The 17,084-nt window shown below is 48.0% G+C and overlaps 1 protein-coding gene across 1 annotated transcript; it reads left to right on the top strand.

The window, feature by feature from the left end:
- The first annotated feature begins 46 nt into the window (after window positions 1-46).
- ACAD8 (acyl-CoA dehydrogenase family member 8) lies at window positions 47-16,860 on the top strand. The gene is made up of 11 exons (XM_058193999.1): window positions 47-240; window positions 1,533-1,633; window positions 3,771-3,940; window positions 6,324-6,433; window positions 7,061-7,137; window positions 8,593-8,730; window positions 8,818-8,953; window positions 9,034-9,131; window positions 11,002-11,154; window positions 13,648-13,750; window positions 15,590-16,860. The coding sequence occupies exons 1-11, from the start codon at window positions 144-146 to the stop codon at window positions 15,640-15,642; spliced, it is 1,236 nt and encodes a 411-aa protein (XP_058049982.1). The 5' UTR covers window positions 47-143; the 3' UTR covers window positions 15,643-16,860.
- The last annotated feature ends 224 nt before the right edge of the window (window positions 16,861-17,084 follow it).

The raw sequence follows: 17,084 nt of genomic DNA, 5'->3' as shown, positions 1-17,084 counted from the left end.
CCGCGGGTGCTTTCGGGGCTTGTAGTCTTTGGGAAGGGCTTTCCCCGATAGGGAACGGAGAGCCGGCTGGAGGGGCGCGGACTTCGACACCCAGAAGGCCACGCGGTCTCCCTTGCCGCAGCCGTAGAGAGACAGGCGAAGCGATGGCTTGGAGGGGCTGTTTTAAGTTGGGAGTCCAACTGCGGGGCTCTGCCCCCAAGCGAGCCTGGGGGCGCAGAGGGGTTGCCTCCTGCATAGACCGTAAGGCTCCAGAGGGGGGGGGGGGAAGGTGGGATGAATTGGGGGGTGGGTAGAGCAGAAAGGACACCCCATTAACCTTCATTGTCTTTTTAAAAAAAAAAACTATTGCAAAGTTGGCTTGCAATAGCGCTGCAGGCGGAAATCCAACAGGTCGTGCTTTCAGCTGGATAGGGAGCGCCCCGCTGCAGCCTTAGCCCTAACCCGAACCCCCCCTTGGGTTGAGTTGGACTCCAGTTCCCATCATCCCCCTCCCCCCCCCCCGACTGCCCCTAATGGCATTTGTAACCCCAGCGTTGGAGGGCGCCAGGTTGGGGAAGGGCCGTTGGGCTGGCAGGAAGGCACTCTTGGGTTCGGGGTGCCCTGGCTTGACAGCTGTTAGCCCAAGGATGGTAGGATTGGTAGGCAAAGAAGACCCCTGTGGTTCTTTTAGGGGCTTCTGCCTGCTTCAAATCTATGGAAAAAGTCAGCCAGGGGAGGGCAATCTGCCTTTCTTGGGACGGAAAGCCTGCTTCACCTGTTGAATTTCGGCTCAAGGTTAACTCTGACGTCCTCGTTGCAGGAGGGATCTCCAGATCTGGTCCCCAAAGCAGGTTTTCATTGTAAAGGGACGGAGAGCTGGATTTGGGGAAGGTTGGGGTGAAATGTGAAGGGGCGACTTGATCAGAAGAGTACCTGCTCTGTAAAAAGGGAGAGGGATTGGTGGAGGGATGGGAGGGAAAAGGAAAGAAGGAAGGACAGGAAGGAAGGAAGGAAGGAAGGAAGGAAGGAAGGAAGGAAGGAAGGAATAGAGCAGGAGGAAGGAAGGAGGGAGGAAGGAATAGAGTCTGGAAGGAAGGAAGGAAGGAAGGAAGGAATAGAGCTGGAGGAAGGAAGGAGGGAGGAAGGAATAGAGCATGACAAGGGGAGGGAGGAGGAAAGAATAGAGCAGGAGGAAGGAAGGAAGGAAGAAAGGAAGGAAGGAATAGAGCAGGGAGGAAGGGAGGGAGGGAGGAAGAAATAGAGCATGAGAAAGGAAGGAGGGATGGAGGTGAAAGAACAAAAAAAAAAAAAAGAGAGTTTGGGGTTTTCTATGGAGATTCTCAATCCTCCAAGCCAGAGGTGTTCCAAAGGTGTTTTGTCTTCCAAAAGGCAACTGGACTTTCTTGGTGTTTTCTTTGAAAACGTTTTGCCTTCTCATCCGAGAAGTTTCCTCCATTCTCAGAGTTGGGCTTTCTCTCCCTTCCCTCCCCCCCCCTCCAATTTTCCTTCCTGCTTTCCGCTTTTGTGAGCTGATCCTCTCCTGGCCTCCCCAGCTGCCGTGGGTCTGACGGAAGAGCAGCAGGAGTTTCAGAAAGTGGCTTTCGACTTTGCTGCCAAGGAGATGGCCCCGCACATGGCTGAGTGGGACGAAAAGGTGAGACGCCTGCTGGCTTTTTTTCTCCTTAGGAAATCACGCTGACGATGGTACAATTTGTGCCTCCTGCCGCCTCTGCCAAGGTTAACTTTTAACCAATCAGGAATTCTTTTCTTGAGCCAGTTTGTTTATAATAAAATAATAAAAAAAGGGAACACTTTGAGGTGTATTTGAATATTAGTACACTTTGCTTTGTGTGCAAATAATCCTCAACTGGCTCTCGGGGGTTAACAGCAGCAAAAAATAGATTTTTAATAAATATTGGAGAATTGCTGCCTGCCCAGAACAGCTACCTGGTCTACACTATAAAAAAGATGTTGAGACTCTAGAAAGAGTGCAGAGAAGAGCAACAAAGATGATTAGGAGATTGGAGGCTAAAACATATGAAGAACGGTTGCAGGAACTGGGGATGTCTGGTTTAATGAAAAGAAGGACCAGGGGACACATGATAGCAGTCTTCCAATATCTCAGGAGCTGCCACAAAGAAGAGGGAGCCAAGCTATTCTCCAAAGCACCTGAGGCCAGGACAAAAACCAATGGGTGGAAACTAATCAAGGAGAGAAGCAACTTAGAACTAAAGACAAATTTCCTGACAGTGAGAACAATCAACTCATGGAACAGAAGTTGCCTTCAGAAATTGTGGAAGCTTCATCACTGAAGGCTTTGAAGGAGAGATTAGACTGCCATTTGTCAGAAATGGTGTAGGATCTCCTGTTTGGGCGGAGGGTTGGTCTAGATGTCCTACAAGGTCCCTTCCAACTCTGTTAATCTAATCCTATGGTCTCCTTTGGGTCTGCTGCAGTGGTGGGTTGCTACCGGTTCACCCCGGATTTGGCGAACTGGCGGCAGCAGCAGGCTCCGCCCATCCATCCAGATGCAGAAGTGTTGCATGAGTGCGCATGAGCGAACCGGTAGCAAACTAAATTGAAACCCACTACTGGTCTGCTGATGGTCCCACTACCAATGACTTGCCTGGAATGAATAAGATTCATAAGTCAAGGAAAAATGCCCTACAGGTTGTAAGGCTACAAACAACTCTTATTACTTTCTTGGCGAAAAGATGCTGCCTTGGGTGGTAATAATAATAATAGTAACAACAACAACAACAACAACAGAGTTGGAAGGGACCTTGGAGGCCTTCTAGTCCAACCCCCTACCCAGGAAGGAAACCCTACACCATCTTAGTCAGATGGTTATCCAACATTTTCTTAAAAATTTCCAGTGTTGGAGCATTCACAACTTCTGCAGGCAAGTCGTTCCACTGATTAATTGTTCTAACTATTAGGAAATTTCTCCTTAGTTCTAGGTTGCTTCTCTCCTTGATTAGTTTCCACCCATTGCTTCTTGTTCTACCCTCAGGGGCTTTGGAGAATAGCTTGACTCCCTCTTCTTTGTGGCAGCCCTTGAGATATTGGAACACTGCTATCATGTCTCCCCTAGTTCTTCTTTTCATTAAACTAGACCTACCGAGTTCCTGCAACCATTCTTCATATGTTTTAGCATCCAGTCCTTTCTGATGGGCCACCCTATTCTACAGTTTTGGGATTTCTTGGCAGTTTCCTTTCCGAGCACAAAGCTGGTCCATCCATGCTTATTTTTTTCAAGATCAGTCAAAGTCAATCAGATCACAACAGATGTTGTAAAGCTAGTTAAACAAGGCTGGTGTAAGTAAATAGTAAGCTCAGTCAACAAATGTTCTTACTCGGTGCAAGGCTCATGCAGTGTTTCTCAACTTTGGATGCTAAGCTGCGTGGACTTCAACTCCCAGAATTCCCCTGCTGGCTGGGGGATTCTGGGAGTTGAAGTCTACCCAGTTTAAAGTGACCCAAAAAAAAACCCCTTGGGCTAATGCAGCACTAAGGATCTGCAAGAAAATGGAAAGGGAGAAATTGCTTTACGCACCAGATATTGTTCTTATTTACATCTCTGCCCGATCAGGAAGTCTTTTGTTTTTATAGAGACTTTCCTTTCCCTGGGATGAAAATTGTCAGGGAAATAACAACTCACGATTTCAATTCAAATGTTTATTTTGCGATGCTTTTAAGCAGGACGCGCAAGATTGCAAAAGCGATGGGAGCTGGATAAAGCCCTTGAGGTTGACGCGGTTCCCTTTCCCTCTGGTCTTTGTTACTGACAGGAAATATTCCCAGTGGACACACTCCGGAAAGCAGCTCAGCTGGGGTTTGGGGGCATCTACGTGAAGCCAGACGTGGGGGGCTCTGGACTCTCTCGGCTTGACACCTCCGTCATCTTCGAAGCGCTCTCGACCGGCTGCGTCAGCACCACAGCTTACATCAGCATCCACAAGTGAGTTTCTGCTGTCGGTTCTGTCGTGTCCCACTCCTCCGCTGACGGCCGGGTCAGGGAAATCCGAATCAGGCGTGCCTCTGCAGCTCTGCCAAAGTCCTAGCAAAGTCCTCAGAGCAGGCAGGAGACCAGAAAGTGACTTCAGCAAGATATGTTTAGACTTTGCCTGACTCAGAGAATGCCAGAAAGCAGATCCTTTATATAGGCCATGGGGTGTGGCTCCATGACTCAGCACTTATCCAGGCCTGCCCTCCTTCCTTCTGTCGCCGCCTATCAATTCTTCTGAAGCGAGGGTCACTCCAGTCTGCAGCTGTTGGTAATTGACCTTCCTCAGGCTCACATGCTGTGGGGGAGGGGGAGGGGTCTAGTTGCTCCGTTTGCCTGGGCATGGAGCCAGAGCTGGGGGCTGGAGGTACTTCTTCCTCCTCAGCCTGTCTGGGCATGGAGCCAGGGCTGGGCCCGGGAGGCATACTAGGACATTCCTCAGTGTTTGGAAGCAGATAAGAAGGCCCCGGCTGCAGTGAAAGCGGGCGAGACACAACAGGTTCAGCCTCCACACTGGGGCCTTCTGGGTAGGGGTGAAATGCTCCCAGTTCGGACCGGATCGCCTGATCCTGTAGCGATGGCGGCGGGTGGCTTGGAGAACCGGTAGCAGAAATCCCTGCTCCCCCACACCCCCCATGCTCAGCTGAGCCGCACGATCATCAGAACGTTGTTTTTTTGTTTTTTTTTTACTTTTAAAAGCATTTTTTCTTCAGCCGAAAGTGATTGGCAAATCGCTTTTCAGTAAGAATACTCCGTTCAATCACCTCTCCTGCTCCATTCTTTTGGTGTGGTCGCCCCCACTTGTGACAGCTCTAATGGCTGTGTTCCCAAGCTGCTGAGTCGGAGGCTTATATCGGCACTCCAAGGGAATTTGCCACTTCCCTGTTCCACCGATCCGTGCCTTCCTTCTTCACTGTCTCTCCAAGACAGTTATGGTCCATAAAGAACCCCCAAAGCGCCTGGGATATCGGCGTTCCTCTAGAGCTCCAGGGATCGTCATCCCGCAGCGGCGCTGGCCACGTCCCCGTCAGAGGCTTTTAAAAGCATTTTTCCTACAACCTCTTCGGCCAAAGAGATTGTAAAAAAAAAAAAAACGCTTTTAAAAGGCTGTGACGATCCCAGCCTGAGTTGCCTGATCGTCAGAGGCTTTTTTTTTTCTTTTTAAAGGCCAAAAAAAATGCTTTTAAAAGTAAAAAAAAAAAAAAAGTTGGCCCAGCCCATCCAGTCACAATACCCCCCCACCAAGCCACGCCCACAAAACCAGTAGCAACAAATTTTACATTTTACCACTGCTTCTGGGTACCTCCAGCATCCCAAGGATTGTCCAGTTGGAGGTATGGATGGGGTTATAACATTTGCAATCTGCTTTTATTGTATTTATTTATTAGATTTTTTTTGTAGCCTGCCTTTATGACTTTATAAGTTATTCAAGGCAGTGGATTTACCTCATACGCCTTTTTTTTATCCTATTTTTCCTCGTTACAACAATCTGGTGAGGTAGGTTGGATTCAGAGAGAGGGATTGGCCCAAAGTTACCCAGTCTCCTTTAATGCGTAAGGTGGGACTAGAACTCGCCGTTCACTGGTGATAGGCCCAAAGGCACCCAGCTGCCTTTCATGCCTAAGGCTGCACTAGAACTCATAGGCTCCTTGTGATTGGTCCAAAGTCACCCAGTCAGTTCTCATGCCTAAGGCGAAACTAGAACTCAGTGTCTCCTGGTGATTGGCCAAAATCACCTAGCCAACTTTCATGCCTAAGGCAGGACTAGAACTCCCGTCTGCTGATGATTGGCCCAAAGTCACCCAGCCAGCTTTCATGCCTAAGGCAGGACTAGAACTCACCATCTCCTGGTGATTGGCCCAAAGTCACCCAGCCAACTTTCATGCTTAAAGCAGGACTAGAACTCACCGTCTCCTGGTGATTGGTACAAAGTCACCCAGCCAACTTTCATATCTAAGGCAGGCTAGAACTTCCGTCTCCTGGTGATTGGCCCAAAGTCACCCAGCCAGTTTTCATATCTAAGGCAGGACTAGAACTCCCAGTTTTCTGGTGATTGGCCCAAAGTCATGCAGCCAGCTTTCATATCCAAGGCAGGACTAGAACTCAGTGTCTCCTGATGATTGGCCCAAAGTCACCCAGCCGGCTTTCATGCCTAAAAGCAGAACTAGAACTCCCAGTCTCCTGATGATTGGCCCAAAGTTACCCAGCCAGCTTTCATGCCTAAAGTGAGACTAGAACTCACCATCTCCAGGTTTCTAACCTGTTGCCTTAACCACTAACTGGCTCTGTAATGGATGGCTCCATAATCCGTGGCTCGGTTTCTCTCCCTCCGCTGCAGCATGTGTGCTTGGATGATCGACACCTTTGGGAACGAGGAGCAGCGGCTGAAATTCTGCCCCTCCCTTTGCAGCATGGAAAAATTGGCCTCTTACTGCCTGACAGAACCGGGTGAGACAACCGCGTCCCTTCCGGCCTCTTGAAAAACCAGTGCGGCCAATGTTATAGCGGTGCTGTGGATCCACACCGGGATTACAGGGACGCGGTGGCTCAGCGGCTAAGTCGCTGAGCTTGTCGATCGAAAGGTCGGCAGTTCAGCGGTTCGAATCCCTAGTGCCGCGTAACGGGGTGAGCTCCCGTGACTTGTCCCAGCTTCTGCCAACCTAGCAGTTCGAAAGCACGTAAAAAAATGCAAGTAGAAAAATAGGGACCACCTTTGGTGGGAAGGTAACAGCGTTCCGTGCGCCTTTGGCGTTGAGTCATGCCGGCCACATGACCACAGAGACGTCTTCGGACAGCGCTGGGTCTTCAGCTTTGAAACGGAGATGAGCACCGCCCCCTAGAGTCGAGAACGACTAGCACATATGTGCGAGGGGAACCTTTACCTTTACATAAAGATCTGGGTTCGAATCCAGAGGTGTTCCTTCCACTTTCAAATGGAGGGTAATGATGATGGAACTGAGGATAAGAGAGATTCTTCCTGGGGAAGCTTCGAATCAGTGGGCGATGAGAGGGAAAAGAGGAACCGGAGCAGCTTTTTCTTAATGAAAATATTCTCAATTATCATTTTCTCACTAGGAAGCGGAAGTGATGCGGCTTCGTTGCTAACTTCGGCCAAGAAACGCGGCGACGTGTATATTCTCAACGGCTCCAAGGTACCCCTTTCCTTCTCCGAGAGGACACACGTCTTTGGCATTTAGTCATGCCGGCCACATGACCATGGAGACGTCTTCGGACAGCGCTGGCTCTTCGGCTTTGAAACAGAGATGAGCACTGCCCTGGAAATGACTAGCACGCATATGCGGGGGAACCTTTACCTTTACCTTTAGTCTAGTGAATAGAAGGACCAGGGGAGACAGGATAGCAGTCTTCCAATATTTGAGAGGCTGCCCCAGAGAGGAGGGGGTCAAGCTATTTTCCAAAGCACCTGAAGGCCAGACAAAGAATCATGGATGGAAACTGAACAAGGAGAGATTCAACCTGGAAATAAGGAGAAATTTTCTGACAGTGAGAACAATCCACCCATGGAACAGAAGTTGCCTTTGGAAGTTGTGGGAGCTTCATCCCTGGAGGCTTTCAAGAAGAGACTAGACTGCCATCTGTCAGAAATGGTGTAGGGTCTCCTGCTTGGGCGATGCGGGTTGGTCTAAATGACCTACAAGGTCCCTTCCAACTCTGTTAATCTGTAAAGAGTGCAGAGAAGAGCAACCAGGATGATTAGGGGACTGGAGCCTAGATCATATGAAGAACGGTTGCAGGAACTGGACACAGCTAGTCTAGGGAAGAGAAGGACCAGGGGAGACAGGATAGCAGTCTTCCAATATTTGAGGGGCTGCCCCAGAGAGGAGGGGGTCAGGCTATTCTCCAAGGCACCTAAAAGGCCAGACAAGGAATAATGGATGGAAACTGAACAAGGAGAGATTCAACCTGGAAATAAGGAGAAATTTTCTGACAGTGAGAGCAATCCACTCATGGAACAGAAGTTGCCTTTGGAAGTTGTGGGAGCTTCATCCCTGGAGGCTTTCAAGAAGAGACTAGACTGCCATTTGTCAGAAATGGTGTAGGGTCTCCTGCTTGGGCGATGCAGGTTGGTCTAAATGACCTACAAGGTCCCTTCCAACTCTGTTAATCTGTAAAGGATATTGAGACTCTAGAAAGAGTGCAGAGAAGAGCAACCAGGATGATTAGGGGACTGGAGCCTAGATATTCATATGAAGAACGGTTGCAGGAACTGGACACAGCTAGTCTAGGGAAGAGAAGGACCAGGGGAGACAGGATAGCAGTCTTCCAATATTTGAGGGGCTGCCACAGAGAGGAGGAAGGGGGTCCAGCTATTTTCCAAAGCACCTGAAGGCCAGACAAGGAACAATGGATGGAAACTGACCAAGGAGAGATTCAATCTAGAAATAATGAGAAGTTTTCTGACAGTGAGAACAGTCAACCCATGGAACAGAAGTTGCCTTCAGAAGTTGTGGGAGCTACATCCCTGGAAACTTTCAAGGGGAGACTGGATTGCCCTCTGTCCTGTTTGGGTGGAGGGTTGGGCTAGATGATCTACAAGGTCCCTTCCGATTCTGTTAATCGGTTAACTTCTGTTTCTCTTCTCCTAGGCTTTCATCAGCGGTGGTGGTGACGCGGACCTCTACGTGGTGATGTGCCGCACGGGCGGGGGCGGCCCGAAGGGTATCTCCTGCCTGGTGCTGGAGAAAGGAATTCCCGGCTTGATTTTTGGCAAAAAGGAGAAGAAAGTAAGAGCCGGTGGGTTGTCTCCTATGTCCCGGGTTGGGTGGGGGGGCCACCTGGAGCATCAAAGAACGGTGCCTATTTTCCTGCAGGTGGGTTGGAATTCCCAACCGACTCGGGCAGTTATCTTCGAAGACTGCGCCGTTCCGGTAGCCAACCGGCTAGGAGAGGAAGGCCACGGGTTCAACATCGCCATGCAGGGCCTCAACGGAGGGAGAATTAATATCGGTAAGGAAGGTGTTACGGGGTTACCGACAAGAGTCGGACGGAATGTGTGGTTCAGAGGCTGTGTTCGGTTTCTTCTCCAGCATCCTGTTCCTTGGGGGCCGCCCACGCTTCGGTCCTCCTGGCTCGAGAGCATCTTAATGTCCGCAGACAGTTCGGGGAGGTCTTGGCCACCAATCAGGTGCGTTTCTGTGGGATCCTTAAACATCTGCCTAGGGCAGGGGTCAGCAACCTGAAGCTCTGGAGCCGCGTGTGGCTCTTTCACCCTTCTGCTGCGGCTCCCTGTCGCTCAAAATATGCATCACAACCGCCAATGTGTGACACCCCGCCAGCAGACGATTTATTGAGCATTTCAACCAGGGGTGAAATCCAGCAGGTTCGGACAGGTTCTGGCAAATTGGTAGTGGAAATTTTGAGTAGTTCGGAGAACCGGCAAATACCACCTCTGGCCGGCCCCGGAGTGGGATGGGAATGGAGATTTTGCAATATCCTTCCCCCAGGCGTGGGGAGGGAATGGGGATTTTGCAGTATCCTTCCCCTGCCACGCCCACCAAGCCACGCCCACAGAACCGGTAGTAAAAAAAATTGGATTTCACCACTGATTTCAACCCCAGGTAGGCCAACCATGGATAAATCCAAGAAAAGAAAAATTTCAGAAGAAAACAGAACATTTAGTTCAACTACACATGCTAGTTTTGTGGCCGCACACGAAATAGTCGGGCACGGGAAGGGTTTTTGTGGCTCCTGGTGTTTTGTTTTCTGTGGGAAATGGGTCCAAATGGCTCTTTTGAGTGTTTAAGGCCGCAGACCCCTGACCTAGGGGATTCTGGAAGTTGAAGTCCACAAGTTTTTAAAGTTGCTGAAGTTGGACATCTTTGATCTGTAGCGGCGCTGGCAAACCTTTTCGGCACCAAGTGCTGAAACGGGAGCACGAGAATGTGCTGGAAACCGGAAGAGCAGCCGCCTGGTGTGCATGCGCGTGCCGGGAAGATGATCTTCCGGTTTCCGGTGCGCACATACGCACCAGCCAGCTGGTCTTTATGCACGCCAGAAACCGGAAAACCAGGTGGTTTGTGCATGCTGGAAACTGAAAGAGCAGCCGCTCCTTAATTCCAGGTTGCTTCTCTCCTTGATTAGTTTTTTTTTTTTTAATTTGCATTTATATCCCGCTCTTCTCTGAAGACTCAGGGCGGCTTACACTATGTTAGCAATAGTCTTCATCCTATTTGTATATTTATATACAAAGTCAACTTATTGCCCCCAACAATCTGGGTCCTCATTTTACCTACCTTATAAAGGATGGAAGGCTGAGTCAACCTTGGGCCTGGTGGGACTAGAACCTGCAGTAATTGCAAGCAGCTGCTGTTAATAACAGACTGTCTTAGCAGTCTGAGCCACAGTTTCCATCCATTGTTTCTTGCCTTGCCGTCTGGTGCTTTGGGAAATAAGTTGACCCCCCTCCTCTTTGTGGCAGCCTCTCAAACAGCAATAGCGCTTAGACTGATATGCCACTTCACAGTGCTTTACAGCCCTAAGCAGTTTACAGAGTCAGCGTATTGCCCCTAACAATCTGGGTCCTCATTTTACCCACCTTGGAAGGAGGGAAGGCTAAGTCAACCTTGAGCCAATCAGGATCAAACCGCTGGAAAAGTTAGCTTGCAATACTGCATTCTAACCACTGGGAGGGAGGGAGGGAGGAAGGAAGGAAGGAAGGAAGGTCATTTAGACTTCTATACCACTTCACAGTGCTTTAAAGCCCTCTCTAAGCGGTTTACAGAGTCAGCCTCTTGCCCCCAATAATCTGGGTCCTCATTTTACCCATCTTGGAAAGATGGAAAGCTAAGTCAAACCTTGAGCCTGGTGAGATTCGAACTGCTAAATTGCAGGCAGCCGGCAGGCAGCAGAAGTAGCCTGCAGTACTGCACTCTGACCACTCCACCACTGAGGCTCTTAAGTGGATGGGCGAGCCTGGCTAGTTCAACAAACTATCATTTAATCATGGTTTCATGGGACGGCTGAGGGTTTAACGGCTTCCTCTTTCTCCTTGTCAGTATCTCCAGTTCCAGCTGGCTCACATGGCGACGCGGTTGGTGGCAGCTCGTCTGATGGTGCGCAACGCCGCCCGAGCTCTGCAGGAACAGCGGAATGATGCTGTCGCTCTGTGCTCCATGGCCAAGCTCTTTGCCACCGATGAGTGCTTTGATGTATGTAAAACCCTCTGTGGAGGGGGCAGAATAGCAATAGCAATAGCCCTTAGACTTATATACCGCTTCACAGCGCTTTTACAGCCCTCTCTAAATGGTTTACAGAGTCAGCCTATGGCGCCCCCCCCCCCAACAAACTGAGTCCTCATTTTACCCACCTCGGAAGGATGGAAGGCTGAGTCAACCTTGAGCCGGACAGAATCGAACTCCTGGCAGTGGGCAGAGTTAGCTTGCAATACTGCAATCTAACCACTGAGCCACCAGGAAGGAGAAGGAAAAAGATAATAAGAGGGAGGGAGGGAGGAAATAGCAATAGCAATAGCATTTAGACTTATATACCACTTCACAGTACTTTACAGCCCTTCTGTAAGCGGTTTACAGAGTCAGCCTCTTGCCCCCAACAATCTGGGTCCACATTTTACTGACCTCGGAAGGATGGAAAGCTGAGTCAACCTTGAGCCGATCAGGATCAAATTGCTGGCAATTGGCAGAATTAGCTTGCAATACTGCATTCTAACCACTGGGAAGGGAAGGGAAGGGAAGGGAAGGGAAGGAAGGAAGGAAAGATAGCAATAGCACTTAAACTTATATACGGCTTCATAGTACTTTTACAGCCCTTTGTAAGCGGTTTACAGAGTCAGCCTCTTGCCCCCAACAATCTGGTTCATCATTTTACCCACCTCGGAGGGATGGAAGGCTGAGTCAACCTTTGCATCGGTGAGGATTGAACTCCTGGCAGTTGGCAGAATTAACCTGCAATACTGCATTTTAACCGGAGGGAGGGAGGGAGGGAGGGAAGGAAGGAAGGAAGGAAGGAAGGAAGGAAGGAAGGAAGGAAGGAAGGAAGATAGATAGCAATAGCACTTAGACTTATATACCGCTTTGCAGTGTTTTACAGCCCTCTCTAAGCGGTTTACAGAATCAGCCTCTTGCCCCCAATAATCTGGGTCCTCATTTTACCGACCTCGGAAGGATGGGAGGCTGAGTCAACCTTGAGCCTGGTGAGATTTGAACTGCCAAATTGCAGGCAGCCGGCAGTCAACCGAAGTAGCCTGCAGTACTGCACTCTAACCACTTATGGGTCTTAGAATCTCTCTCTTTCTCCTTGAAATATAATCTACACGTTGGATTTTAAGATTCTCCATCCAGGCTGAGCATTCTGAGGTTTTTTTTCTGTTCTGTTTCCTCTCCAAAAGAGCCCAGGGTGTCATTTGCGAAGAAGTGCAGTGCGCCTCCCAAAAGCCGCTTTCACCGTTATTAATTTTATTAATTAATATTTAATTTGTTATTGAGGTTGTTAATTGCGAGATTAATTCATTAATGGAATAGCTTGCCTCTTGGGGGTTATGAACGGTCCATCACTGGAGGTTTTGAAAAATAGACAGGGCAACGCTTTGACCAGGATTGGTATAAGGTTTCCTGACTTATGCAGGGGGTTGGGCTAGAAGACCTCTGAGATCCTTTCTAGCCCTGTGGGATTCCCTCGTTATCTTACAAAGTCCTTCATTTGGCCACTAGAGGGCAGTCTTGCCCTTACATTGAGAAATGCACACTTTCAAGGGTTGGAAAGCTGTAGCTGCCCTGCTGTTGTAAACTACAACTCCCAGAATGCCTAAAAATTTGTCCATCCAGAATAGGATTTGGGATAGATCTCCTCTAGGACTGACTGGTTTGTTCGCCTTGCAGTCCGAGGGACTCGCAGGAGTCTTCTCCAGCACCAGAGTTCAAAGGCCTCGATTCTTTGGCGCTCAGCCTTTCTTACAGTCCAACTTTTCTCCAACTTTAAGGGGCGTGCATAAGTGCACAAATGTGCCCACCGTTCTTGTCCTATTGTTTTCTTTCATTATATGTGTTTATATATAATGTTGTGACAAAATAAATAAACTTTCACAGCCATACATCACAACTGGGAAAAACCATAGTTCTTGACTATACGCACTTTTGTTGGCAGGGTGATGTCTCTGCTTTTTAGTACGCTGTCTAGATTTGCCATAGCTTTCCTCCCCAGGAGCAAGCGTCTTTTGATTTCTTGACTGCAGTCCCCATCTGCGTTGATCTTGGAGCCCAGGAAAATAAAATCTGTCACTCCTTCCGTTTCTTCCCCATCTATTTGCCAGGAATTGAGTGGGCCGGATGCCATGGTCTTAGTTTTCTTAACGTTGAGTTTCAAGCCAACTTTTGCACTCTCCTTCTTCACCCCCATCAAGAGGGTCTTTAGTTCCTCTTCGCTTTCTGCCATTAGAGTGGTATCATCTGCATATCTGAGGTTGTTGATATTTCTCCCGGCAATCTTAGCAACGGAAATTCTACTGCCAGGTGTGTTTGTTAAATCGAGTTACCTGTATATTCGCACAGCTTCGTTGCCGGCTTTGTCAGTCTCAGCATGTTTTTCCCTCCTAAGTTTCTAGGCCTTGCCATGCTCTTCTTGGAAAGGCCAAGATTTTTTTTCCCACTCCTGAATTTTCACTGGGTTTCTCTTCCTCTTCCTCATAGATCTGCAATCAAGCTCTGCAGATGCATGGTGGCTACGGCTACCTGAAGGATTACGCTGTGCAACAGTTTGTGCGGGACATCAGGGTTCACCAAATTTTGGAAGGTAGGTTGTTGGGCAGGTCCTGGGAGCTTGGCCCTTGCTGTTCACACACACAGATGCCGTGGGTTGGATTGACACAACCTTGGCCACTCTTGTCCATTAAAAACAACCTGAGTCATATATTGGACTAATGGTTCAGTAGCAGCTCTCAGTTATTCATCAAGTCCTCGGCACAATAGTTGTTTTGTGTGACTTGAGAAAACATGCTTTAAAACTGCTGCTACTAATTACACAGAGAGAGAGAGAGAGATAGGGAGAGAGAAGAGAAGAGAAGAGAAGAGAAGAGAAGAGAAAAGAAGAGAAGAGAAGAGAAGAGGGAAAAGCCAGGCCAACAGACCAGTCACACAGAATAAAACAAAAACTAAAGTAAAAATAGTAAATTCCTCAGTGTAGTAAATTCCCAAATGCAATAACGTTTTCTCTCATGTTTGCAAATTGTCACCTAATGTGAGAGTTTGTGAACATCAGCGAAAATGTAATTTGGGAATTTACTGTATTTAAAAATTTACTATTTTTGGTTTACCTGTTCATAGGAATTTCCCCATTTCTGTATTTAGGTCAGGCGAGTGACAGTTTAGAAGAAAATTGGAACATTTAATGCAGTTTATATTGTCGTTTTAGCAACCGGTTAAAGTTACAATGGAGACCCCCAAAAGAGGCTTATGACTCGGTTTTGAAATTCCAACATTACTCCGTCCTACTTCTCCGTGGTCGCATGACCATATTTTTGGGGCCCGGGGCAACTGTCGCTCACTTACAGGCATTTGCAGCAATCTCGAAATCCCATGATCCCGATTTTATGACATTTTGGCTAAAACAACGGATTTGCTTCGCCAAAAAGGATTGTAAAAAAAAAGCAGGGTGCGGTCACGTGGTGACTCACTTTACAACCTACGTCCCATCATTGCCAGCCTCAATGTCAAGGTTCCAGAAAAACCTCTTCTGCATAAAAAAAACACTCAGAAGCCATTGTCTTTCAGAGTTCTTTACTAGCATGAGGAAACTGGCACACGATGAGTGAAATTCCAAAACTGAACTTCCGGATTCTTTTCCCAGTTATAAAAACCCCAAGAATCCCACCCCTCTGACCCCTTTGATGGTCACATGGTCCCACGTTCTCCCAGTTCATTCGAATATCTTCTCGCCACTCTTCCTGCAGATGTGAACACCATCCGACCTTGACCGCTTGAAGAATGTTACCATACCCCTCAACCCCCCTTCTTCCCCTCAGGGGAAAAGTGTGGCAGCGTCTTGAACCCTAAAGTCTAGTATGGTTTCCAGGCCTGACAGGCGTCCCCCCTTGGAAAAGAAGCTATATCTTAGGAAAGAAAACAAAGAGTTAATAAAGAAGAGTGTCAGTGGTCCACACTTCCCTTCTACCCCCCTCTCCCCCCTCCAAGAGGTTTTTTAGGTTTGTCAGGGAAAGTGTTGTGAAATTGTTTAATCAAACTGTCCGCATTTACTTTCCAACATTTGACCCAAGTAGATTCAGATAATGGATATCCCTTCCAGTGGACTAAATATTGTAATTGACCTCTGTATAGTCTAGAGTCAAGGATTTTCTTGATTTCATAGTGGGTTTCACCTTGGATTATCAAGGGTGGTGGGGGAGCGGCAGGTTGAGGTCTCAGACCAGATTGTCTAGCAGGTTTTAATAAGCCTCACTTATCACTCAATTACGGTCGTACGTCGAAGACAGCGTGTCGCGAGCTGGCAAGCATCGCAGCTCCCGTTTCTTAGGATGCTAAATTGGGATTCCCGGCCGTTCTGCAACTCAGGCCCATTTTGCAGTTTTTGCTAAGTAACGCACCCATTTCTTATTTTTCTCTTTGTGGACTGCAGGGACCAATGAAATCATGAAGATGATCATAGCCAGGTCTCTGTTACAGGCATGAGTGTCCGGAGCTGGTCACCGGCCTCTGTGTGCTACAAGCTGCCTTTGAGTGACAGCCAGCTGGGAAGAACAGAAGGCGATGCATTTTTCTCCTTGACCTAAACTCCAGATTTTGCAACAGGCACAGCCTGGCAGAGCTGGAAAAGCACGACAAAGGCGGGCTGGTCTCAATAGATCCCTTTGTCCACAAAGTGCCAACGCTGAACATCTGCATGTGGGAGTTGTGCGTCAGCCCTCCATCGCCATGGGTCCCCGCATCCCGGCAGCATCTCCTGGGAAGAAACGGATCCATTCTGGATTTCCCTTAGGCTGGGGAACCCGCTCGTTTTCTTCTTGAAACATCCTTTCTCTCCAGAAAAAAAGGGCGAGTGGTTTGCTAAAGGGGACAAAAATATCTCTCTTATTTTATGTTTTTTTCCCCCCTCAATCTTTTAACCCAGTGAGAGAGTCTTGCTGTGCTCTCGGCATGTCGATTTTCAGCATCGTGAAAAGCAGCAACCTGATTTTTTTTATTTTTCTAACTTTTTGCCGCCGTCTTTAGAGATTCTCAGTCCTCCAGGTCATGGTTGTCCCAAAGGTGGCTTCTTTTCCAAGCGGCAACTGGACTTTCTGGTTTTTCTTTGAAGATGTTTCGCTTCTCATCCAAGAAGCTTCTCCAGCTTTGACTGGATGGTGGGGAATGGAAGGATTTATATTGCTTGCAGAAAGCTGGTCATTTGCATCCTTTTAGAGGGTCTTTTGTAGGTTTATCTGTGTCCTAGATCACTTGAGTGGTGCAAATGTTCCTGTAGTCTGCAATTTTTTTCTCTGGAAACCCATTCCTCTTTCATGCTTCAAGGACCCTCTAAAAGGATGCAAATGACCAGCTTTCTGCAAGGAATATAAATCCTTCCATTCCCCACTATCCTGTCAGAGCTGAAGAAGCTTCTTGGATGAGAAGCGAAACGTCCTCAAAGAAAAAAGAAAAGAAAATATTTTTGCCATCATGTTAGACGGCCACAGAAAAGCCAAAAATGAACTTGTTTCCTTTGTGTGTGTGTGTGTGGTCAGAAGCGTCACAATTAAAATAAGACGTACTATATACCCCACAAAAATGAAACTCCAAAATCACAAGATTAAAATCTGCACAAGCTTCAACGAACCTTGCCCAGAGTGAATTTGCAAGCCGCGGATTATTTCCTTCCGAATGTTGGAATCAATAAACGCCTCGTGATTTCTCGTCTTTTGCACCTGCTCGATTTTGTCTTGTTTGGGGAGAAGATTTTATGCTGCTTTCTTGAGGCTTGTAAAAGAGAGCTTGGCTTTTGAATCCATCATTATTTATTTACATTATTATGATCTCTTTTATTCATTAAACGTGAAACTCAAGTCAACTGAACATTCAAAAAGGCATCACAAATACCCTTGACTGGTGCTGATGGTTGATACGGGTTGCTGCCAGCG

This window comes from Ahaetulla prasina, chromosome 9, assembly GCF_028640845.1.
Source record: "Ahaetulla prasina isolate Xishuangbanna chromosome 9, ASM2864084v1, whole genome shotgun sequence".
Lineage (NCBI taxonomy): Eukaryota > Metazoa > Chordata > Lepidosauria > Squamata > Colubridae > Ahaetulla > Ahaetulla prasina.
The sequence above is the reverse complement of the archived record's forward strand: the minus strand, read 5'-3'. Positions and strand labels throughout refer to the sequence as shown.